The sequence below is a fragment of the Macrotis lagotis genome, chromosome 7, assembly GCF_037893015.1.
Source record: "Macrotis lagotis isolate mMagLag1 chromosome 7, bilby.v1.9.chrom.fasta, whole genome shotgun sequence".
NCBI classification, from domain to species: Eukaryota; Metazoa; Chordata; class Mammalia; order Peramelemorphia; family Peramelidae; genus Macrotis; species Macrotis lagotis.
In genome coordinates, this window is record NC_133664.1 from 64,721,145 (window position 1) to 64,746,905 (window position 25,761).

The 25,761-nt window shown below is 34.8% G+C and overlaps 1 protein-coding gene across 1 annotated transcript in view; it reads left to right on the forward strand.

Moving 5' to 3' along the window:
• Window positions 1-25,761, forward strand: part of GPR158 (G protein-coupled receptor 158) — a 326,379-nt gene that overhangs the window by 156,589 nt on the left and 144,029 nt on the right. The window contains exon 3 of the mRNA XM_074195071.1: window positions 6,724-6,826. Coding sequence (XP_074051172.1) covers window positions 6,724-6,826 — 103 coding nt within the window. The remainder of the gene's footprint in view (window positions 1-6,723; window positions 6,827-25,761) is intronic.

Here is a 25,761-nt window from a genome sequence, read left to right on the forward strand (position 1 = left end):
CAGAAAATTCATCAATCTTAGATGACTTGAATGACTAGAAAAAATGAAAAGGCAATTTTTCCCTTTAACTCTATTTTTTCCTGGTGGAGATGAGTCTTTTGATTGGCAATAAAATTTATCTATATTGAAACTAGGTATCCATATTATATTAGTTTATTTTTGGCATTATTGTAACATACTTAAATGTATGTTGTGGTTCACCAACAAGTCATGTCCTATATAGGTGTGCAAATAGTTTAGTAGCAGAGGATAAAAATTAAAATTATTTTCTTGAATTTAAAGAGTTTTAAAATGTTTGAATGTGCATATATATGCATGCAACAATGGTGTTACTTCTTTTGGGATCCCCCCCCTCATCACAATCATAGTCAAATTTAAAGTAATCCTACTGCCAGATTTCTGAACTTAAACTGTTTTTGATAATATAAGTTAGGGATACTCCAAAATTTCAGTTTCTCTGTAGTAATTTTTATGATCAATGCTATTTATAGTGGACAAACATTTACCCGATGTGGCAAGCCCTAAAAAGCCAATCTCAGTAAAGTATGTATTGCTAGGGGGAAAACAGGCCATAAGCAACTCTTGTATATTATTTAACTTACCTTCTGATTTGTAAAATTAGCATACGCCATCTTCAGGACATGAGGCTATATCTTGTTGACTTTGATCCTGATTCTTTTATGCTCTACTCCTTACTTTTCATGAAGATAATACTACTAATCAATACTTTGCTTAATGAATTCAAGCTTTTGTGAATTTAACACATAGAATTTGTAGTAAGTTGCATATATATTATACTCCCACCCCCAAAGAATTTATTGGCTGGAACTACAATCTCAGTGGTATACTTTTAATTTGGCATTTCACTGAAATTTAGAAGTTAATACTATTATTTAAAACAGCATGATATTCCCCCAGCAATATGACTCATCATGGCAACCATGACTCAGATAGGAAGCTTAAATGTTTAGTATCACAGAAAGAGCTGAGACATTGGAAATCAAGATTCTGTTCCATATGTGGAGTTAACTCTCACCTTGAAGGGGGAAATAAGAGTGCCTAGTATTAGTCAGTCACAGTCAGATTAATAATATCTCTCTGCAACTTAAAATCATATGGGATTTTTCAATCAAAGTTCTTTATTTCCTTCACTGAAATACTACTTAGTATGACTCTGATCAAGTGACAAGCTCAATCATTTTCCTCATCTGTAAAAGGGGAATATTATCAGCACCTACTTCACAAAGTGATGAGAATCATACAAGGTAATATAGGTAAGGGTCTTTGAAAATCTTAAAAACTACTACAGAAATGTTGGGAGGAGTATAGTAGTTATTCCTGCTCTACTCCTCTTCTTCCCCCTTTTCCTCTTCCACCTCCTCCTTCTACTACTACTACTCTAGATCTGCATTTGACAAAGAGACAATTCTGGTTTTTCTAAGGAATACCAGTGAAGCACAAATTCTGTCAGATCTATCGAACTAGAAAGACTAAAAGTATGGTCTGGAAACAGACTATAAGTCATCTGAAAATTAACCTTCATTTATAAATTTCAGAGTCACATCACCAAAAAAGTTGCCTAGCTGATTATGAACATATTTTATTCTATTAAACTTCTTAAAGCCATCTACTAAGTCATAAATAGGTAGCTAATTGGTGCAGAGGTTATAGAATGATGGATCCAGAGACAGGGAGATTCATTTGAGCTCAAATCCATCCTCAGGCACTTATTGGTTTTGTGACACTGGACAAGCCACTTCATTCTGGGGCTCTCAGTTTCCTCTTCTATAAAATGAGCTGGAGAAGGAAATGGCAAATAACTCCAATATCTTTCCTATGAAAACCCCAAATGGGGTCACAAAGAGCCAGACCTGACTGAAATGACCAAACAACAAGATATTAAAAATAAATTTGTAGGCAGAATATACCAATTCTCCTCTTTACTCTCTCTTTTCACCCTAATTTTATGCATTTCATAACCAGGCTGGAAGGAGAAAAGGATTTTATTAAGCTCATTATAAAATATGATGTAGGCATAGAACTTTCTTAGAGTGAATTAATCAAAACCTAGTTTATCTTGGAAAAAGAAAATCCAAGTTATCTACATTTAAATTCTGGACCCTCAAGTAAAAAGTTTCCCCAGGAGGTTTCTGTCCCTCTCCATCACTACTGAAGCTTATTGAACAATAACTTTACTCATAGCCTTTGGATTAATGGCTCCTCTCTTTTTGGTTTTATAAAATGCATCCTTTTGTTCAGAAGGGAAATTTAAAAAGATATTACAAGTGACTGCTATAGACTTTTGTTCATGATTAGAACTTTTACTCCATTTTGGAAACTATGGTATTTATTCTCTGGAATAGCCTGGAACTGATTAAAAAAATAGTCCCTTGATAAGCATTTCTAGAAGAACTGGTCTAGGAACTAGGTTACCTAACATTTTATGAATTGTCTATCACATCACTAATGTCTGAAATAGGGAGGGACTGATGCAACCTTTCATTCATCTTACAGAGGCAATTAGTGAGATATGATGGAAAGGAGATTTCAGGACACTTGGAGTTGAGTCTTGTTCCTCTCACTTATTTGCTAGGTGATTTTATGTGAATCTCTTGGCTTTTCTGAAAATCTTGTCTTTGTGAAAACTGGATAATAGCACCTCCCCTGCCTCCTTTACAAGATTGTTGTGAGGCTCATATGAATAATGGATGTAATTTGCATTGAGAACTATAAAATACTATGTAAATGTGGGCTGTCAGAGTCCTCAATTTCAGTTTTCCTTTTTTATGTTCAAAGTTCAATGCTATACCCTCCTGAAACATTCTTCAAAGCTTGTAATATGTATACAAAAGAAAAAGCAATTACGGACCATCACTTTGAGGTGGTGAAATAGTTAGAGCTCTATGGACTCAAGAAGACTTAAGTTCAAATTTTACGAGCTATGTGACCCTGGGCAAGTCACTTAACTTTCTGTCTACCTCAGTTTTCTTAACTGTATAAAGGGGGTCATAATGACAGCTACTTCCCAAAGTTGATGAAAGGATCAAATGTGATAATATTTTTGGTGTCTGGCATACAGTTAGTGCTTTATACATGTCCCTTCCTTCCTTCCTACCTCCCTTCCTTCCTTCCTTCCTTCCTTCCTTCCTTCCTTCCTTCCTTCCTGCCTGCCTGCCTGCCTGCCTGCCTGCCTTTCGTCCTTCTTCCTTCTCTCCTTCTTCTCTACCTAGGCCATATCTTATTTCTCAATCATATTTCTCTCTGTGACAAGTAAAAATCCACACAGACTAGTTAAATCAGAAAGATCAACACCCAAGGTGGAAGCATCTAGAAAATTTCTAGAACAAGGGCTAATAGACTCATTCTCCTGTGTGTAGCTCAGAACACATTTGGATTATACAATTTTCTTATAATGGCTATATTTAACGAAGATAGTGACATTGCCTGGCCCCTGGGTCTGGAGATGGGGTTGAGAGGGGAGCATAGACTAACTGTGTTATTAAATCAGTCTTTATTCTTTTTTTATTGATATGCATTGTAGATAGGAATTGATTAGGTCTTTTATATATTGGAATCCAGATGTGATAGATTCAGTTCTTTGAAGTTTGCCGTTTCAAATTGCTCATTACAGATGTTGTTCTCCATTTTATTATTAAAGAATTAGAAAAAATGAAAGGGATTTTTTCAGACTAGGAAAATGAGAGGCGCATAATTTACCATAGGATTACAGAGGAGCAGAGTTGGGACCTTATCCAGGTCCTCTAATTCTAAAGCCAGTATTCATTCCAGAACACTAACTTTCTCAAGTTTTGTAAGCATGAGTTCTCTCTTTCCTGAAGGATTTATGTCTTAATGCAGATCACTTCAGCTTGGGTAGTCAAGCTGTTCTCTGTGCATTTTTGAACTAATTAAGACTGATTTCCTAACAAGAATTCTATGAGGAAGGCATTTTGTAAACCTCGAAGCTGTGATTAAGTTCTTAACGCCTTTTATTTCCTGATTTTCTTATTTTCCCCTTTATAATCTCAGCCATAGAGTCATAGGGGTCATAGTAAAACTAGTGCAGCCCTTATCTTACAGATTAGGAAATTGAGATCAAGAGAAAGAAAAGGACTTGTCCAAGGTCATACAACTAAAGATAGTGTTCAAACTGATCTCTTTGGAATCCAAATCCATAGCTCTTTCCCCCGTGCCTTTATGCCTCTAAATCTGTAGTCCCCTTCAATTTGGATTGCTTAAGTCAAAAGAAGGCAGCAAGGCCACAAAGAAACAAATAATTATTAAGTACTTACGATATTCTAGGTATTGTGTTAAGCACTGGTAATAAAAATAGAAGCAAAAGGAAAAAAGAGTCCCTGCTTTCAGGGAGCTTAGATTCTAAGACTTAGAATCTAAGGGAAAGGGGAGATAATACATAAAACATATGTTACAAAGTAGGTTTAGGTGGGGGAAGATACCTGTACAGGGACATGGGATTGAAGTTTAGAAAGTCAGAAGAGCTGGGAGGGCAATGGGAGAAGGCTGTCTTAGACCTCTCCCTAAATGGAAACCCAGGAGTACCTCACCAATAGGAGATCAGTATGGCAGAGATATGTTCCAGAGTGAGATGGCCTCAGAAACTTTGATTTCTAAATCCCAAATCATGTAATCCATTGGTTAGCAGTGGTTTGCTTGCCTTCACATGCATAATTCTTAAAAGTAAATAAATAAATAAACTTAATTTTGAGAATGTATCTTAACTCAGTATGAAGGGTAATCCATCCTTTCAGCTATTGTTCCACTTCCCTCTTGTGATGGACTAGATTCCCAGAGAACAGTTTGACTATTTTTCCCCTGAGTTCTATTATTGGAAAATGCTGAGGGACTTGGATTTCTAATCACCCAGGAACCCCCATCCAATGTACTTTCCCCAGTAAAATTATATCAATTAGCTTTTCCAATAGAGTATTCCCTGAGAAGGTATGACAAGGATATAACAAATATATTTCTCAAACCAAGTACATACTCATCCCTATCCACAATTTCATTCTTGAGAATAGTGGGCCCATACTTAAAAGCCAAAGGTAGTCAGATCTACCTTGGAAGAACTTGTGGGACCAAGGAGCTGCTCTCCTAGCAATCCTTAGTCCCAAAGAATGCTTCTAGTACGGTGCCAGTCATCATTCTAAGAATTATTAGCATGTTCAGCTTCTTATTTTATTTTTAATTTTTGGAATTAAGTATTTTCTATAACAGTACAATAAAAATATACTTGCATCTGAAACTGCAAATCTGCTATGCATAACTTGTTATCCTTTTCAAATATATATCAAAACTATCATGTAAATTTCCTTTTTCTTTCCTTCCCCCTGTCCAAGAAATGGCTACTATTAGAGAAAATAGGGAAATAGGTGTGTTTGTGTGTGTGTGTGTGTGTGTGTGTGTGTGTGTGTTATACACATGTCTATATGTCTCTATATATATGTCTATATTTATAAAAAATATTTTATAAGTAATTCTATTTATCAGTTCTCTCTCTCTCTGGATGTAGATAGCACCTTTATTTTAGGACCTTTATAGTTAATTTGGGAAATTATAATAGATAAAATACCTTATTCACCCAAAGTAATTCTTAAAACAATAGGGATACCCATCAGATAGGGAATGCTTGAACCAGTTGTGTTCTATGATTGTGAAAGAATACTACTGTGCTGTTCTAGCTTTTTTTACAGGATGTGGTATCTCAATTAACTGACTAATTGACTGATTGATGTACATCAAGGTTGTCTCTTTAAAAGACTCAGCCTTGGTTATGGTTCTAGTAATCATTGCTACTAACCAAGGTTGCTTAGGGTACCACGAATGACTCTTCTGACCTTTTAAAACTAATAATCTTATAACCTAATTCATGCTGCCTCTGGAGATAAATAGCAACACAGGTGTTATGCACTTAGGGACATGCTTTTGTTTGCTGTTGATGCTGTTTATTCTTTGTTCTTGAGGAAGATCATGACATCAGGGAGATGATGCCATGCCAAGCACATGAATTGGATTTGAGCAAGGGGTGTTGTGCTAAGTCAACAGCCTCAGGTTTTCCCCCAGAGCCATCTGGATGCAATGGCCAGATAAGGATCAGGATGACTGGAGATAGCTCTGGATGTGAGGCAATCCGGGTTAAGTGAGTTGTCCAAGGTCACACAGCTAGTAAACATCTGAAATCACATTTGAATTCAGTTCCTCCTGACTCTACTATACTACCAACTGCCCAAAGAACCACCTAGGGACATGTAATACCTAGGTGGGAGATAAGACAACTCTTTTTAATTTTATTTATTTATTTTTTTAGTTTTTGCAATTATTAAGTGTCTGAGACCGGATTTGAACTCAGGTACTCCTGACTCCAGGGCCAGTGCTCTATCCACTGCACCACCTAGTCACCCCAAGACAACTCTTTTGATTACATAAGGCATTGGTAAAATCTCAAACTAAGAGAAAAGTTAAATGCATGTCATATCGATCATAAGAAAATGAGATTTCTAGAATGGAAATGAAATACAGTGTTTTTGGGTAAAGATCATTGGATAAATGTCAAAACAAAATCAAATAAAAATATGAAGCAAGAAATAAATGCTCCATTTCCCAAAATTTCTGCATTGCTTAGGTTTGGCGGAACAGAAATGGATGTATTCTTATGTCATAAAAACACTATGATCATCTTCATTGCTTTCTTTCTCTTTCCCACAGTGCATCCCAATTAAAGGCCTTGGGTTTGTGCTCGGAGCCTATAAATGCAATTGCAAAGCAGGATTCTATCATCCCCGTGTCTTTTCAGTGAACAGCTTTCAGAGTAAGTGCCTTTTACTTGTGTATATTTTTTTTAAAAAGGAAAACATTAATAATTCAATCCTCCTTTTATCCTTTTCAGGGTTATATAGTAAATTCCCAGTGGCCTGCAACTCTGGAATTATATAATCACTTAAGGAGTTTTAGCTTGGGGTTTGTCATCCAGGAGACTCTTGAGAACTCAATAAAACATACCTACTTTAAGCATATTTGATTTATAAATAAATTAAAACAACATGAAAAGAAACTAGCTTCCTAAGAAAAAAAATTGAACATTATTTGATTGGGGTGGAAAGAGGAGGCTCATGGAGGGGAAGCAGGAGGAGATTTTGCTACAAAAATAACTTTATTTTGCCATTTTTATTAGTGCAAATTAAAATCTTTTAGTTTCTACTTGCTTGTGTTTAAAACCTTTTTGTCTATTTAAAATATGATAGAAGTGGGAAAGGCTTTGTGTGTCTATTTTTTACAGTTTCTAATGGAGACTAATAGAGAATAGTGAGGAGACATTTGGCACAATCAAGAAATGGATAACATGATCCAGGAAACCTTGAACATTAGTGTAGGTTGGAAACTTGGGGTCTTAATTTATATAGACTCAAGGAGAGAAGGGGGAGAAAAATTTGTCCAGATTTAGAACCGAGTCTGCCTCTGGCTTAGTCCTAAAATGCTCTCTGTTTTGAGTCAAAGAAAAATGGAGTTCTTTATTGTCATGACCACATTGCTAATATAAGTTTTTAATTTTATCTTAGAAGATTTTTAACACTTCAGTATTATAATGTAAATAACGACTTTTCACTGTAACATGAAATTTACAATATTACTTCACCTTTATACTTCTATCTTATTAATTTTTTTAATGTTACAGCAACAGTAACACTGATGATGATGATGATGATGATGATGATGATGATGTTTGTACTTCATTCTCTAAAAAGACCATGACATCAGGGAAGGTGATGCCATGACAAGCACATGAATTGGATTTGAGTGAAGGGGACTTGTGCTAAGTCACCAGTCTCACTTTCTCCTCCATCTGGATCCAGTGGCCAGAGATGAGTCAGGATAACTGGGGGTGGTCCTGGATGTGAAGCAATCAGGGTAAACTGACTTGCCTAAGGTCACAAAACTGGTACGTGTCAGAGGCTAGATTTGAACTCCTGACTCCAAGGCCAGTGCTCTATCTACTGTGCCAGTCTCTAAATATTTTCAGTTTGTTGGGAAAGTTTCAATGTGGTCTATGATGTTATGGTTATTCTGCATGACTAGGCTTATTTTCTCTTGGTCCCTCCCTTACTAATGCTTATATTTTAAATTCTGAGGTTAGGCAATTCAACAGAAAAATGGAGTATTCTTGGGTTGAGGGTATCATTCTCTTTAGAAATCACAAGGGAAACCTCCAAATATACAACCTAGGGAAGGTATTGGGTCAAACTAGTTCTGAGGAAATTGATTTTTTATGATTAGTTTAGGATGCCCCCAAACCTGAAATCAATTCTTTTCTTATATATTTTTCTTCTAACTAACTTTGATTTATTATTTCTGAATTAATATATTCACTTGTATCAATAAACCTTGGAAAAACTATTGTATTCCTTTATAGACTAGAGTGTGTCACATATGTGTATAAAGGGAAAGGGAGTAGATGTTAGATTGCTTGTCACTCTTTAGAGATGACTATTTCCATGATGAGTAAAGCAGCGGATGAGAACAATAGGAGATGATGGTTGAACTGAATTTTGAGGAGACTTAAGGAAGTAAAAACTTCTGAAAAAGTAGAAACAAGATTTGTCAACTTATTGGTGAATAAAAGAGACAAGTCTGGGATGACATTAGGGTTCTGAACTTGGGGGACTGGAAGATTAATGGGATTCTCAACAACAGGAAAGTTGGGAAGAGGGGTTTGGGGAGAAAAAAGAATGAGTTCTGTCATGGACACGAAGCATTTGAGAACCCTTCACAGCTTGGTCCATTGCTATCTTTCTGGTCTCCCACATCAAACTTCTTATGGGTTCCTTAAGCAACATTGTTTTTTTGTCCCAAATGCCTAGCATGCTCTCTCTTCCCACTTCTACTTCCTAGATTCCCAAACAAGACAATTCAAATTCCATTTTCTGTGTGAGGATTATTCTATTTCCCTCATCCTCTAAGCCCAGTGCATCCCTCTGAGAATTAATGTAAGTCCCTAGAATCCATGAAATCTTAGCATATTAAAATAATGTTGGACTTCAGGCTAAGAACCCATTCTTTGGTTTAGAGGTTGGACCTCTCTCTCTCTCTCTCTCTCTCTCTCTCTCTCTCTCTCTCTCTCTCTCTCTCTCTCTCTCTCTCTCCCTCCCTCCCTCCCTCCCTCCCTTCCTTCCTTCCTTCCTTCCTTCCTTCCTTCCTTCCTTCCTTCCTTCCTTCCTTTCCCTCCCTTCTCTTCTCTTCTTCTTCTTCTTCTTCTTCTTCTTCTTCTTCTTCTTCTTCTTCTTCTTCTCCTCCGCTGCCTCCTCTTCTGCTTCCTCCTCCCCATTCCTCTTTCTCCTCCCCTTCCTCCTCCTCCTCCTCCTCCTCCTCCTCCTCCTCCTCCTCCTCTTCTTCTTCTTCTTCTTCTTCTTCTTCTTCTTCTTCTCTTTCTCCTTTTCCCTTTTTCCTCTCTATCCTTCCTATCTCCTTTGTCTCTCCTCTTATATTTATTCAAGATACTCCAACTATGCCCTCCATAGAATCATTATGTGGCAAGGTCCAAACAAATGTTTTCACCAACCCCCAGTGTAGCAGGGATTTAGGTATCCTAATACAGATTTCTCAGAGATTTATGGAGCATTTTTATATATGTTCAAAACCATTTTCACCTTGGGGAACCTCATTAATCTCAGCAACTTTTGAAAAAATCTGCAATTATATTGGAACATAAAACTTGGATTTGGGGCATCTGATCATGTCAATCAGCAGACATTTATTAAATGTCTGTTGTGTTCCAGGAATTAATGGTAGGCAGATTTAATAAGAGGGAATATTTCTTTATACAAGTCCCATCTCAGGTATTCCATGAGGGGGTGTCCTTTTATAAAGAGAAATGGAAAGAGAAGAGAGGTGACAGGAGAGGGAAAGAGAAGAAAAGGAAGAGGATAGGAGAGGGAGGAAAGGATGAAAGAGAGAGAGAGAGAGAGAGAGAGAGAGAGAGAGAGAGAGAGAGAGAGAGAGGAAGAAGAAATTTCATTATCATTAGGATTAATTGATTACTCTTTAATCTTTTATATATATACACACACAAACACATGCATATATATGCATTAATATTAGTTGTTTATAAGACAGGTATGTTTGTAAGACAGAATATACCATGAAATATAGCCAAGGCAAATAAATCCACATATGGTATGTGGACTCCAAATGAATGTGCTATTTTCTTCCCTTTTCTCTGAGAACTTAACCTGAGATCATGATTTTGTTTTTAAAAATTAACCTCTATTTCAATATAATTGATTTACTTTGTGATCCTATGCATTTAATTTTATGTATTTAAAACAACAAGAACAACAAAAACTCATTCTTCTGTGAAAAAGCTTACCATTTGGTCAAAGGGCTCTAGAACACACAGTCAGTTCCTGCTTAAAGGATTGGAAAACATACACTTCCTTGACCCTAAGGCTGTCCATTCCATCAGGCTCCAGATCAGGAAAAGAGGTGGCAGGAGAAAGTGGGGCTAATCCTATACTGGAAGCTGAGAATCCTAATTGTAATGGTGAAGAGGAGGGATTTTATCATTCACTATTAACACCTCAATGTCCATTAATGTTTTCAGATTAGCTAGCAGGCACCTCACAGAGTCCTAAGGGACAGAAATGCAGGGTAGACACACTTTCATGGGGGAAAAAATACTTTGCAGCAGCATAAAAACATCAGCTAATAAACACAATTGACCCTTTGGAGCAGAACAAGATAGGACATTGGACTTGGAAACAGAGAGAACTGAATTCAAGTCTTGACTCAATTACTTACTAATTATGTGACCTCAGACAAATCACTTCGGCTGTGGGCCTCATCGTAAGATGAAGGACTGCCCTGGGTGACCTCTAAGGTACCTTGCAGCTCAGAATCTCTGACTCTATGTAATCATTTGATTTTCACAGCAATCCTGTGAGTTATCACATTTTATAGAGAAGGGATCTAAGGTTAAATGACTTGTTTAAGGTCACACAACTAGTAAATATCTGAAATAGTGTTTTAATTTAGGTCTTTCTGACATTATATTCACCATGCTCCCTATCCTCAGGGAGTCCTTCAGCAGCCAGAGAGACAAGAGAAAGAAACTATTGTGTTTGGTATAAGGTATAAAAATAGGGGAGCAAGGTCAAGAAAAAAGAACGTAAGGAAAATTAATAGCTAGCACTGCTCTAGTTCATTAAGGTTTGCAAAGGATTTTTACAAATATCTCATTTTATTCTCAGAATAACTCTGTTAGGTGGTTAGGTCCTATTTTTTCCCATTTTACAGATGGGGAAACTGAGGCTGGTGACATTTAATGACTTGTGCAAAGTATAAACAGTCTGTGAGAATCTGAGACTAGAAAGAAAAACCCGATCTGCTTTGCTATTTTGCATAGCACCAGCTATATGCTTGAACTTTTGAATCTTATTTAAAAAAAGATAGAAATGGCCCCAATTCCTTAGATATTTGGGAAATTTTACTCTAATGACTTTTGATAAAAAATATGAACATGAGTGACTTAAAATCTTTATTCAGTTCTAGGCCTACTGTGAGCCAAAGACTTCGCGCAAACTATTAAAGATATGTTCAAATGTCATGTTAAAACATTGTACTGGCAGCTTAGGGACCTTGCTTTTTGCAGCTTTCCTGAAATTGTGGGTCATGGCTAAGTTAATGGAATTTGACATGTGTATAGCTTCAGCATTCCAGAATGACCAAGTATTGATATGCAGCTGTCTTTTTCAATTGAGACTGTTATCTCCCAGGTTAATGAGGGACTGCCTGGTGACAACCTTACCTTATTCATGTGTCCCCATTGGTCTCAGGATAGTCTCCATCTGTTTCAGGACACATTCAATTTTTCAATGAAAATGTCCTTATCTTTTCTTAGAGAATAGTAATATTGCATTATACAGAGCAGTTTCTTAATTTGGAGTCCACATACCATATGTGGATGTATTTGCCTTCTATCTTGGCTTTGACTGGGATATATTTCAAGGTAGATTCTGCCTTATAAACATACCTGTTTTATAAACAACTAATACAAATACACACACACACACACACACACACACACACACACACACTCATAAATAACTGCCTCTGTCCTAACAAACCCTGGTGCTTGACTCAGTTTGTCACAGTAATAGTAGCTTATTGAGAAAGAATTGGGAACTTTTTGAAGCAAAGATTCTTTTTTTAAAATTATAATTTAATTAATTTTTTATTACATTTTAAATTCCAAACTATCCCCCTCTCCATTCTTCACTACAGAGGGTCACTATTTGACATATATGTGTAAAATCATACTATATATACTATTTATCAGTTCTTTCTCTGGAGGTGGATAGCACCTTCCTTCATGGGTCCTTTGTAGTTTAGAATTTCTAATACTCAGTATAACTGTCATTCCCAGTTATTCTCTGAATGATATTGCTATTACTGTATACAATGTTCTCTTGGTTCTACTCATTTTACTCATCATTATTTCATTCAAGTCTTTCCATGCTTTTCTAAAATTAACCCAGTTCATCATTTCTTACAGTACAATTATACAGAAGTTTCTTAACTTGGAGTCCACATACTATAGATTTCAGGAAGTTTGTGAACTTGAATGGGAAATAAAGTTACATCTTTTTTTCTCCACTAACCTCTAACTGAAACCTAGTATTTCCTTTAATTGACTTTCTTTCCAAACATTATTTTTAGAAGGGATCCAAAATCTTTATTAGACCATCAAAATGCTTATTATACAAAAAAGGTTAAGATCACCTGCTATGAAGAATTTATTTTTGGAAATTGAGGAAGGGGGGGAACTTGGGAAGATATATATATATATATATATATATATATATATATATATACACATATATATATGTAAAACACACATATACATATATGTGATATATTGCTGTAATCTACTAAAATTTTTGCATCAATATGCATGATCAAAATTGGTCTATAGTTATTTTTCCCTCTGTTTTTGCTGTTTGGAACTAGGTAAGAGACCATCCTTTGTCTCATTTCTTAACTAGCCTTAATCACTGAATGACTATTACCTCAAACACAATGAGACCTGGGAAAGATCTTAGCTTTAAAAAGGCCATAGTCTTCTATTGTTTCCAGGGCTATCTCCAATAATTCTGATCTGTATCTTGCCACTGGACCCAGATGACTCTGGAGGAGTACATCTGGTGACTTTGCACATCCCAACCTCACTTAAATCCAATTCTCTTGAAAGTCATAACACCACTGATATGTTGTCTGAATTCTTCCGAAATGAAGGAGTAAGACTTTGGACTGGGAATGGGAGGATAAATAAGACTGCCAACTTTGAGGTATGTAACCCTTTGGAATATAGGACTGGCTTGGGTTAGATACCACATCAAGAATTTAGATCAATATTCAGATATTGGGCACCTGGAATTGGTCTGGAGAGAGGAGCACAGAAAGTAAGCCAAGAAGATGATAAAGACTAATTTTGCTGATTTCCAAATGTTGTTAGGGCTGTTTGTGACGAAAATAGGGGCTACCTATAGCTTCCTTTCCAGCCCTTTGTCATATGGCTCTACTCCTGGGATCTAGAACTCAATCTAGTACTATAGTTTGGATTCATTATGAATCAAATAAATCTCTGTGTTCTCCTCTAGAAACTTAGATACCATTTGTAAGTTTATGATCTTGATGTTTGCTATGTGGGTAATCACAACAAATTTTGGACTTAGAAAGGATATCAGAGGCCATTCGTTTGATATTCATCAGAATGACAATCTTCCCTTCATTGAAGATTTCTAGCCTTAGGGGAACCTATTCCTCTTTTGGGCTTCCAAGAATATTCATTCCTCTTGGTTAGTTCTAAATATTAGAAAATCTCTACTTGATTTCAGGTGAAAACTGTCTTACTGAAACTTGCTCTTTGTTTCTACATTTATCCTCTGGAGTCAAGAAAAAGTCTAATTCTTCTTGTCCATTATAATCCTTCAAATATGTGAACATAGCTATTCTTGACCTTTTAATCTCTTCTTCAGGCTAAACATTCCCAATGCTTTTCTCTCATCTCTCCATTAGACAACTGCAATAAAACACTCATTGATAGACTTGCATGAATTCCCCAACGCAACCAAAAAACTGAATGTTCTTAAAACACAGCCTGGACCATGTTACTTATCCATGGTTCCCTATAGGCTTGATCAGTGAGCTCTCTGTCTTAGGCAGGATGGAGCAAAGGTATCTCGCCTAATTCTTGCATCATTGTCATTGAATCATTCTCCTTCCTCCCTGCCCCCCCAATATAAAACAAAAAAATATTAGGTTCCACTCCTGTCTGCCCTGCATATCTGATGGGTGAACCTTTAGTTTTGAGTGGCTAGGAACAGAGCTACCTGCAATTTCTTCATGTGAGTATTGTGAGTATTTCTTGCATGTGAGTATCTTTTCTGGTTAGAATTTAAGCTCTCTGAAGCCAGGGACTGCCTTCTTTATATATATATATATATAATATATATATATATATAGTGCACTATAGCTCTCAAGGAAGCCCAAGATCATCACATAAACATCTATCGGTGCAATTCAATATTCCACTAAAAAATCCCCTCCCAATTTGACTATTCATCAGACCTAGTCATTCAATCAGTTCTGAGTCATCCACCTAACAATAAAAACATCTGAGAAAAGATTACTTCTGTCTGTATGAGTAACTTCCGATTTAATAAATCTTGTAGACAGGGAAGAATAATAACACTGTAAAGAGAACTGGACTGGAGCCGATAAAGCTGATTCTGTGGGTAAGTGGTACTGATTCCATCATTAGTTATTAATATCTGAAACCAAATAATTGTATAAGATTAAATAGCCAGGTACCTAGCAGAATCCTGGGGAAAAGAAAAACAGGATTTTATGAAAATACCTCAGTACTTTAAGCCTTCCTGAGGTACTTCCCACGTCTTCACATTCTGTCCTAATTTGACCCATTGTATCCTATTCCTTCCTTTAGAAGGGATCTGTCTGGAGATTTCCCCTAGGTTTCTTTATATTATACAAATACCAAAGGAGTTCCTGTTAAATAACTTATTAAAGAGTTTTAGCAGGAATTGAAGTTCTATTTCAATGGGAAATTGCTTTCCAATATTCACATAATTCAATTTTGGAACTTATTTGGTAATTACCTAGACCTTTGAGTGCTTGTAGTTACCTTTTGATGTCTTTACTCTAGTTTGGTTTTTCTTGTAGTGGTTGGTCATTGACCAACACAAAAGAGTTTTTGAGGAAGGGGAATCAAAGGAGTATGGTTTTTTTTTTTAAAAATCTCTTTTCCCCCCTAAATTTATTAAAGATTTTGTTCTGATATAACACATTCTTCCCAAAGAAAAAGAAATATATCCTAATACTTTAGTGGTAGGATATCAACACTGTACATTGTGAGAAAATGTAGTATTTCAAACCTATATTCCTAGTAAAAAAATCTAATTTCTTTCTAGTGTAAAAAAATGCAATGCTATCTCCCCATATGTTAATCACCAGTGCAAATGATTAGGAAGATGGAAAATTTGTCCTGCTCTCATTATACATCCAGGAAGAGCTAACAGTTCATCCATTTAGACCAGATAGTATTGTATAAGAAATTGTGCAATCTAATAAACAGGTGTCCAAGGAGCTTAATGATTTCCTTTGTCCTTTATTTATGGATAAATACTACCCTTCTCTCTCTCTCTTCTGGGTGGTTATCATGGATAGATGACCTCCATCTCTAAGTTTCTCAGTAAATCTTAGAATTTAAGTAAATATTTAAAGATAGATGCCTAATCTATATATTTTTATTATTTTTGTTTTAACCCTAAATTTTTAAGTTTTATGATTGTCATGTATCTGAATTTTCTTGCTTCTCTACATTCATTTGCTGCTCTTTTTATTCGCATTACCAAAGTCAATTTTATTTTGTTCTTTTAGTTTTTTCTTTACTTGTATCACTTCATGTATGACTTCCTATTTTTTTCTCTAATTTCTTCCAATCTTCCCTTTCATTTAGGGCAGTCCTTTTCATTGTATACCATATTTTTTTTCGGATCTTTTCCAATTTTAGAGTCATTTTTATTTTCAGCATTTTCTTCTGACAATGTTGCTGAAAACACTTTGTGCATACTGATGTCTTTTACATCAATAAATTTCTGGGGAGTTAGTCCCAAATGGAAGCTCTGGGTCAAAGGGCTTGAACAATTTAATACATTTTTCTTACAAAACTTGCATTGTTTTTCAGATTTAAAGGTTCTGCCACTAGTGAATATTGTTGCCCATCTTTACACAGTTATTCCAATTATGAATTTTCCCCATCTTTAAACATCTTTGTTGGATGAAAATAAATAATACTTCATGGTTGTTTCAGATTTCATTTCTCTTTTCTTTTCAGGTTGTAATTGATAGCTCACATTTCCTCATTTGAACACTTATCTTTTGTGTAATAATTCTTTATGTTATATATTTATGCCAATTCCTTATAAATTCTGATTGTAACATTTTATCAGAATTATTTAAAGCAATTTTTTCTACCTTCCAATTGTATTTTTCTTCTGATTCTGGCTATGCTGGATTTTTAAAAAATAAAAACATCTTAATTTTACTTGATAGATTTTTTATTTTCCATCTTATGATTTCTTCTATCCTTTGTGTCATTAAGATTTTTCCTTGTTGTATTTCCTTGTTGCATATTATGATCCCTTCTATTCTTTGTGCCATTAAGATTATTCCTTATAAACCACTCTTTTCCACTTTTTATTGTATTAGTTTTATATTTAATTTTCCTGTTTGGAATTTACAGGAGTAGAAAATTTAAAATATTAATCTAAATCTATCTTTAGACAAACTGTCTTTCAGTTTTTCTAGTAATGTTTTTTCTCAAATAAAGAATCCTTTCTCCAGGCTGCATTCTGAGTTTCACTGAAAATTAGGTTATTACTAAACTTTGTTTATCTAATATATTATATTCATCTACTGTTTCATTTTTGAATCTAATATCAGATCAAATTTAAGAGAAAAAAGGAAGGTGGACAAAAAATCTATAGGTAGGAATCTGATGATAAAGCTGTAGACTACAGAGGAATTTCAGTATTGAAAAATTTACAAATCTAGTCTATGAGCTTTGGAGTTGAGACTTTTTTTCTATGTCTTGTACCAATTATAAACTATAGTTTCTGTCAGTCACCTTTTATTATTTAATAATTATTTATTAATAACCTTAATAATTATGTATTATTTGTTATCAGATGGTATGTGATTCATCATATGTGATAATGAATTAAATATACAATAATTAATATTTGATAATAACTTTAACATATAATAAGTACCACTAAATAGAACTTAAGCATTATTTGTTAGAAATCAGACTAAGTATAAGAATATAAAGAAAGGTCAAAATCCAGTCTCTGCCCTCAATTTGCTTATTTTTAATGGGAGAGGGGAGTAGACAATATGAATATAACTAGTTACTCATGAAATATCTACATAGCAGATAGATTGTAATCAAAAAGGGCAAGGCATTAGAATCTGAAGGTGAAGCAGTTAGGGTCTCTTGCTAAAGTTAGACTTTGAGCTGAGTCTTGAAGGAAGTCAGGGAAATCATGAAATAGCAGTAAGGAAGCAGAGCATTCTAGATCTATGGGAGAGCCTTAACAAAATATGGATTGTGGGGATGGAGCTCTGTGTCTGAGAGACATCAAAGAGACAAATAACAAATACTGGAACTGAATTGGAGAGTATACGTGGGAGTAAATTTAAAAGACTAGAAAAGTAGGAAGGTAGAGCTTAAGAAAAGTTTGGAATACCAAACAGAGGAGTTTATATTTGATGCTGGAAGTAATAGGAGCTCTCTGAAGAAGGCTCGGCACAGTTGAACTCATCCTTTAGAAAAAAAATTGTCTTGGCAACTGACTGGAAGATATAGTGAAATGGTTTGTAGTAGAAATCTAGCCCCAAGACTTCCTGCTTTTTTCCTCATTGTCTTGTTTCATTTGAAATTTGCTAGCACCATGACTTTCCATTTTCCTTCTTCTCTTACTTTTTTTTAGTTTTTTGCAAGGCAATGGGGTTAAGTGGCTTGCCCAAGGCCACACAGCTAAGTAATTATTAAGTGTCTGAGACCGGATTTGAACCCAGGCACTCCTGACTCCAGGGCCGGTGCTTTATCCACTGCGCCATGTAGCAGCCCCTTGTCTTACTTTCTAGTCTTTTTTTTTTTTTTTAGTTTTTGCAAGGCAATGGGGTTAAGTGGCTTGCCCAAGGCCACACAGCTAGGTAATTATTAAGTGTCTGCGGTCGTATTTGAACTCAGGTCCTCCTGACTCCAAGGCCAGTGCTCTATCCATTGCAACACCTAGCAGCCCCTTGCTTTCTATTCTTAATCTTCTATTACTCCAAATGAATTTGTTTATAATTTTCTGTCAGAGGGTGGATTTTTTTAACCTTTCCTTTCAAGTTTAACAATCTATAACTGAATTTGCAATTGTACTTTGGTCTCTACTTAGAGTGATTAAATTACATTAAACTAAATTAAAATATCTTTTATGTATGTTTAATAATTAATACTTTTTAATCTTCATTTTATTTAATCTTGTGTGAATCACTCTGCATGGGGATTTAGGAACTTTGCAAAATATAGATAATATTCTTGCCTCCTACAATGAAAATTTAAGAGAAAAAAAGAAAGGTGGACAACAAATCTGCAGGTAGGTATCTGATGACAAAGCTGAAGAGTATATTTTGAGGAATTTCTGTATTGACAAGTTGACAAATTCAGGCTATGGGTTTTAGAGTTTAGTCTTTGCTTCTATATCTTGTTGTGCCAGAAGGTCTTTGATATTTAAAATTATTGATGTTATTATAATTATTATTTTATTACTAGTATTATTACTAGCATTTATTATAATGCTTTAAAGTTTTCAAAGTGCTTTACAAATTAAAGGAGCTCCTTTGACCATCACAAGAGCCTAGCAAGGATATTACGATATTTGCACCTTTGAATCATCTTGTGAAGTAGGTGCTGTAATTTTCCCCATTTCAGCTGAGGAAGCTGAGACTTGGAGAGGTTAAATGATTTTATATTAGTGGTTATATAGAATTTGTCAGCTGTAAGACTGGAACTTAGTTCCTCCTGACTACCATATGACTGCCACAGGCAGAAAAAACCAAAAGCAAAAAACAGAAAAAACTCAATTGTTTCTTAAGTCTGGTTTGCTAGTAGAACTGAGAAATACAACTATAGATTCAGATGAGCTAATGTCCCCTATTTAAGCCAATAGATGCTTTTAGACAGAAGTCTACCTAGCAGATCAGTTCTTGAATCTACTGTTCTCTTATGCTGTCAAATGGTTAGAGTATTAACTTCTAAACCTTTTTCATTTTTGACATCACATGTTTGTGAAGCTCAGTATTCATACAGTTGCTGTGATAAAATGCAAGTAGCTCATGAAAATCAATATGGAATGGAAATGAGGATGGCATTGTACAAATTGCTTCCAAAGTTTTAGGAACTGTGAGCCAAAAGGCTCATACCTCCCATGAGTAAGCATAGCTATTTAACAATGAAATAAAGCTATTACTTTTCTTTCACTTTATTTATATTAGTTTTTCAAATTGGCTACTAAATTGTTAGGTAAATATATACTGGTGTTTGTACTAAGTATTTAATAAATGGAGCTATTAGATATTTCTTTTGATCTATGGGTACTATAGGAAAAAGTAATGACGTATCAAGGAAACTGTAAACCAGGAAAGTTTAGAAACTTGAAGTGTATGCTTTGAGGTACTAAAAACATAGGTAGCTGTTTTCTCTCCCTAAGGTCAGTTCATCAGACTATGAGTTCCAAGCAGCAACTAAAAATTATTCACCTGTTATCTCCAATGGAAAATTCAACAAATGAGGGAAGAAATGATTAGGAGTATTTATACCAAATAGTCAGGTTTTTTAAAAATCTAGAAATGCAGTAACAAAGGTTTCATTTTGGAACTGAGGCTGAACTTACAGGGACTAGATCCACAGACCTGCAATTAGGGAAGGATGATTAAAACTTTGACTCAGACCACACAGGAGAATAGGTCCCATTTCTTATCTGGTCTAGATTTACTATCCATAGGGTTTAGTCACTGTCACACCTGTGTCCTATGGTTGCTTTCACTGATTTTTGATCTCCTGCCCCCTTGTTCCTTCTTACTGGGGGATGTAAGCGGTCTTTCTGATTGAAGGGCAATCCTGCAACTTTGGTGGTAATGGGGGTCGTTTCTATGAAAGCTTCTTAAACTCAAGCTGCTCATGATTTTAAAGTCTCAATACTTCCCAGGATTTTCCTTTCCATCCAGATCATTTCTTCTTCAACCAACATAGGGTAAATCTCTGTAGAATTTAGTGAATAGTCTTTGTGAAAGAAAATGTCATTCCTCTACAGCTAATTTAGTGATATTGTATACAATAGTACATTATGGAGCTGTATTCTGCTGTTATCAGACCTGGGGACACATGGCTTATCTTTCAAGGATATTTCTTGGGTCATAAAAGATGTTGGTTTACACCAGCAAACATTTGAACCCAAGGCTACGCAGAACTCAAATCTCCTTCTCCTTCCCCCAACTTCCCCAAACAAATTCCCCCTGAGGCATAAACATTCTTACTTGAGTTATTGCTCTACCAGACTAAATTGTGATTGCCAGCTGGAGTTACATCTTTTGTTTTCCCCTAATTTTCTCTTCCCCTGCCTGAAATTTAGTAATATGTATGTAGGAGGATGGGAGAGAAGGGAACAGGTGGTGGTGGCAGCTGAAGAAGGTATGGGAATCCAATGAGGTTTTATCTCTACTATGGTATGAAAATTCACAGAGAGGGATCATTTTCTCCATTTCCCTGTGGAATGGTTTCTAATTACAGTTCCTAAAATTATTACTTTTGATGTTGTTTCTGAAAGCATGGTCTGATCAGAGTTTATGCTAAAATGATAATGGTCATCAGAATCTAATATGAGCCAAGTATAATTTTTATTGAGATAATCTGGAATGTAAAATGGTGGGTGATTGAAAGGCACAAAATTCTACTCTGGTACCTAATGATTGCATTCAGTGTCCTTTAAGTCTATTCCAGTAGAGTACAAGCTGTTAAGTCTTCTTATCAACCTAGAAAATCTTTGAATATGGTAGCAGTGATAGACTTGATATCCATTATTTTAGGGCCAGTAAAAATAAGTGCATAAGTAAAAAAGTAAGAGAATCTCACTAAATAAACTGTAGAGAAGTAAGTTTTTCTTGCACAACATCTGTCAGACTATTCAGTAAGTTCTACAGAGATTTACACTATGCTAGTTGAAGAAGTAATGATGTGGATGGAAAGGCACATTCTGGGAAGTATTGAAACTATGAGATCATAAGCAGTTTGAATTTAAGAAGCTTTCATAGAAATCACCTCCATTGCTACCAAAGTTGTAGGACTTGGAGATGTTGCTCCAAAAGGTGCAGGTAAATTTGCTAAATATGATGCTTCCCACTCTTTGGAATAGGAAGCCAAATATTTTCTGCTTTGAGAAAAGGCAAAGAAACAAATTATTTTATTTCTAAGGTTTAGACATGAATTAAAGTATCTTTATGACTATTCCTTTAATTTATTCATGTTTTTAATTGCAGCAATGATTTAGATTGCTCCTGGGAAGTAAAGCAAAGGTCAGAGGCTCCATTAGCCTTACTTAGCCTTTTTCAAATTTTGTGCCAGAGTTGATTTTTTGCAGCAACAAGAGGATGTCTTTTGCCATACCTCCATTTGTTGCCTTCAAAGTATTGTTAAGTAGCATCTCCAGCATGATTTGAAGACATCTAGTCTAGGAATTGAAGGGAATTTTGGACCATCATTATTATCAGACTTTAGATTGTGATATACTACATGGCAGAAAGAAAGATGAAGTTCAAAATGCCATTGATGGCAGTTTCCAAACTTTCTTGTTTCACAGGTCCCTTAGTGTCTCAGTAATTTTTTTCACAAAAAATTAGCTCAAAAGAAATGCCCTACACTTCTGTCTTTTAAGTAGTTATGTCTAAAAAAACTTTAGGAGTATTTATGTCTTAACAATTTAGTAGATATTTGAAAAAATAATATCAATAAAGTAAAAGAAAAATATGTTTACCTCATTCTTAAACAACAACATTTGCTTGCTAAAGGAATGCGTCCAACTGTTGGACACTTAACAGCTTTGCAAACCTTGGAACCAGATTAGACAATACCATCCTCTTTTCCTGTTTCATGATTTTCGGGAGATTCTTGCTTTTCATCATAGCAACTTCTGGGGAACCTGCAGTTTATAAAGAAATGATCTTTGCAAATGAGAAAGTTTAAGAAGTTACTGGTTTTGCTGAAAGTACAAGCAAATATACAAAATTGTCATATGCAATTTGTTGGCATAGGTGGTTTTTGATCAACACTGTTGGAAGAAATTTTCAAATCATAGGTCCAATTGAGTGTTTTTCCATATTATTGTAAAGCTTGGTATACCATGATTTCAGATGTAAATCAAAGGCTAATGGAAATATGCTTGGAGAGTAAAAATTGATTGTAATAAATGACCACTGATAGAATATGATATTTAGGAGAAATGAAGTAAAAAATGTCACTTTACCAGAAAACAAGAACATTTGCAAAAGTATTATTTATAAATATGAAAGAGTAGTTATAAACTTGGTAGATGATATTCTCTATAGGGAGGAACCCTCAAAATCAATTCTGTTTGCAATTCTCTTCATATGCTCTGAATTTGAAGGATTGTCTCCATTTCTGAAAACCATCATTATTAACTTATTAAACTCATCATCAGAAATGAGAAAGCAGCCTATGTACTAAAAATTCATGTTGCCACCCAACTGGGATGGCTTCCCTAGAAGGCCAAGAGGTGAGATAGCTAATCACAATTCCTCTTTCCAGTGAATTTCCAGGGACAATATGACAGAAAGGCCAGTAATACAGAATGATTATTATTCTTCAGCAGTCTTTTGGGTATGGAGCACAACGTGACTCACAAAATTACCCAGAGACACCTGAAATATGGTTCAAAGCCTTTTGAAATTTTTGAGTAATAGAGGGTCAATCTTTTAAGTTGATGTTATATACAAATATAACACACACCCACAAACATATATATATACATACATATACATATATATGCATGTATATATCACATATAATTTTGTCTTACTTTTCAGTTAATGATTGATCATCTATTCTTTTTCTATTCTCTATTAAAAAATAAGAAAAAACATCAAATCTGCATAGTCAAGCAAAAAAAATTCCTACCTTGACCATATCCAATAATTTATTGCTCCTTTTGCATTTTGAGTCTATGACTCAGTGTTGTTTGAAGCATTTTGCTTTGACATTGGAGCTCTGAATTTGACTATAATATTCCTGTGTTTTCATTTTGTTATATCTTTTAGGTGGTAATTTGTGGATTCTTTAAGTCCTAATAATCCCTTTCTTCCTGGTTCCAGGATATTGATTGGGGCAGTTTCCTTATTAATTTCTTGAAATATTACGTCTAGGCTCTTTCTTTGATCCTGGCTTTCAGGTAGTCCATTCTTAAATGATCATTACTTGATCTGTTTTCCAGATCAGATTTATTCTCATGAAATATTTTCTGTTTTCCATTTTTTTCATTTTTTTTTGTCTTTGATTGTTTTTTGATGTCTAATGGAGTCATTAGCTGCCCACTTATCCAATCCTAATTTTTAAGCAATTACTGTCTTTAGTGAGGTATTATACTTCTTTTTTTCCATCTTGTCAATTCTTTTTTAAGGAATTATTTTCATCAACAATGTTTTTTGATGTGTGCCTCTTTTTCTGTTTGACCAGTTCTGTTTGTGAGGTGTTATCTTTCAATTTTTTATGCCTCCTTTGCCAAGTTATGTCTTTTCACAATTTTCTTTTTTTGCTCTCATTTCTTTTCCTAATTTTTCCTCTGTCACTATTATTTGATTTTTAAAATTCGTTTTGCACTTATAGGAATTTTTATTGGGCTTGAGTTTATTTCACAAGGCTTTACTTGTAATTATTTTAACTTGTCTTTTGTGTCACAATAGTAGCTTTTATAATTAGGGTTTTTTGGAGTTATTGCTTGCTCATTTCTCTAAACTATTTCTTGATTTTGATCTTTATGTAAAGTTCATCTTTGTTTCCATCAGAGAAGGAGGTGGGAAGAAGAACACTGTCTTCCCATATCTATGGAACCCTCCTTTTCATCCTTTCTTAAAATACAATGACATTCCTTTATTTTCAGATACTATAATTTGTTTAACTATTACCTAAATAGGGACCACCTTCAAGTTCTTTGTCTCTATGAGAAGAGTTGCTATAAATAGTTTTGTGAATTAGAACCTTTTTTCCTTTTTAAAATCTGTTTTGGATATAAACCTTGTGATGACTTATGTCCCTGTAGGTAGGACCTCTATGATACTGCTGGAGTTTCACAGAGGTGAAATGATTATCAGTAGTCATATAACCATTACTGGACAAAAGTGATATTTGACTCTATGTCTCCCTTAATACAAATTCAGTACCTAACCCTATACCTTTTCTTGAAATAGAGAAATTATATTTGAAAAATTATTTGAAACATGAGTTTGGTATTTGTTATCTTTTTTCCATCTTAAATTTCAGTCCTCACTCTTGGACTTCTCTAATTTTTTTGCCATCAGCCTTGCCTACATGTAGGTACTATTCCCCTTTCCCATCTTTTCCAGTTTTTGTTGGGTTTTTTTAACTCTAGCATTTGGTATATAGTGCTGACATATAGTAAGTTTTTTAATAAATGTTTTCTCTTTCTATGTTACTTTTATTTTTTCTTTTTCAATAGAAAAATATTCATTTTCTTTTTATCCTGACTTTCTCCTGTATCTTTCTAAAAATATATGTCTCAATCTAGAAGGTTCAATCCTAATGCTAATATGGAAAATAAATCAGAAGCAGGATACTTTAGCGGATACTATACTTTTTAATGGAGTCTTTTAGTCAGGATAGTGTGAAATTTTAAGCAATATTTCATTTGGGAAGATGTGTGATGAAGTGATTTCTTAGCACTGCTTAGTAATCTAACATATAGCAGAGTTTATAGGTTGCTTATGAAGCTGTGAGTTGGCACAGTGAATAAGATCAGGAGGGCCTTGAATCAGAAAGACTTGAGTTTTAATTTGTATTTAGATGTTTTTAGTTGTTTGACCCTGGGGAAGTTACTTAATCTCTATTTATTTCAATTTCCTCAACTATAAAGTGGAGATAATAATAGTAAGCACTTCACAGGGTTGATGTGAGGATCAAAATGAGATAATGTTTATAAAATAAATAGCACAATGTCTCAAATATAGTAGGCACTGCTTTTTCCCCTCCTTCCTATGTAGCTATGACTGAAGTTCAAAATTATTTATGAATGAAAGACATAAAAGGCTAAGAAAATTTCATAATTTTCATACACATAAAGATGAATAGGCCGTCTAAGACATAATCAATTAATCAACGAGAGTTCATAAAATATCGAATGTATGTGAAATACTGTTTGTGAGACAAAAATAAAACAATACTTATTCTAAAGAAATTTTTATTCTCTATGCAATAGGGGTGAATGTATACACAGACATATAAATATAGCATCCACCCCTGCTCAAGTGAAATGAAATCAATACAACTGCCCCTCTTTCGTCCCTATCTATAGAGGAACAGCATGGAAGAACATGGAA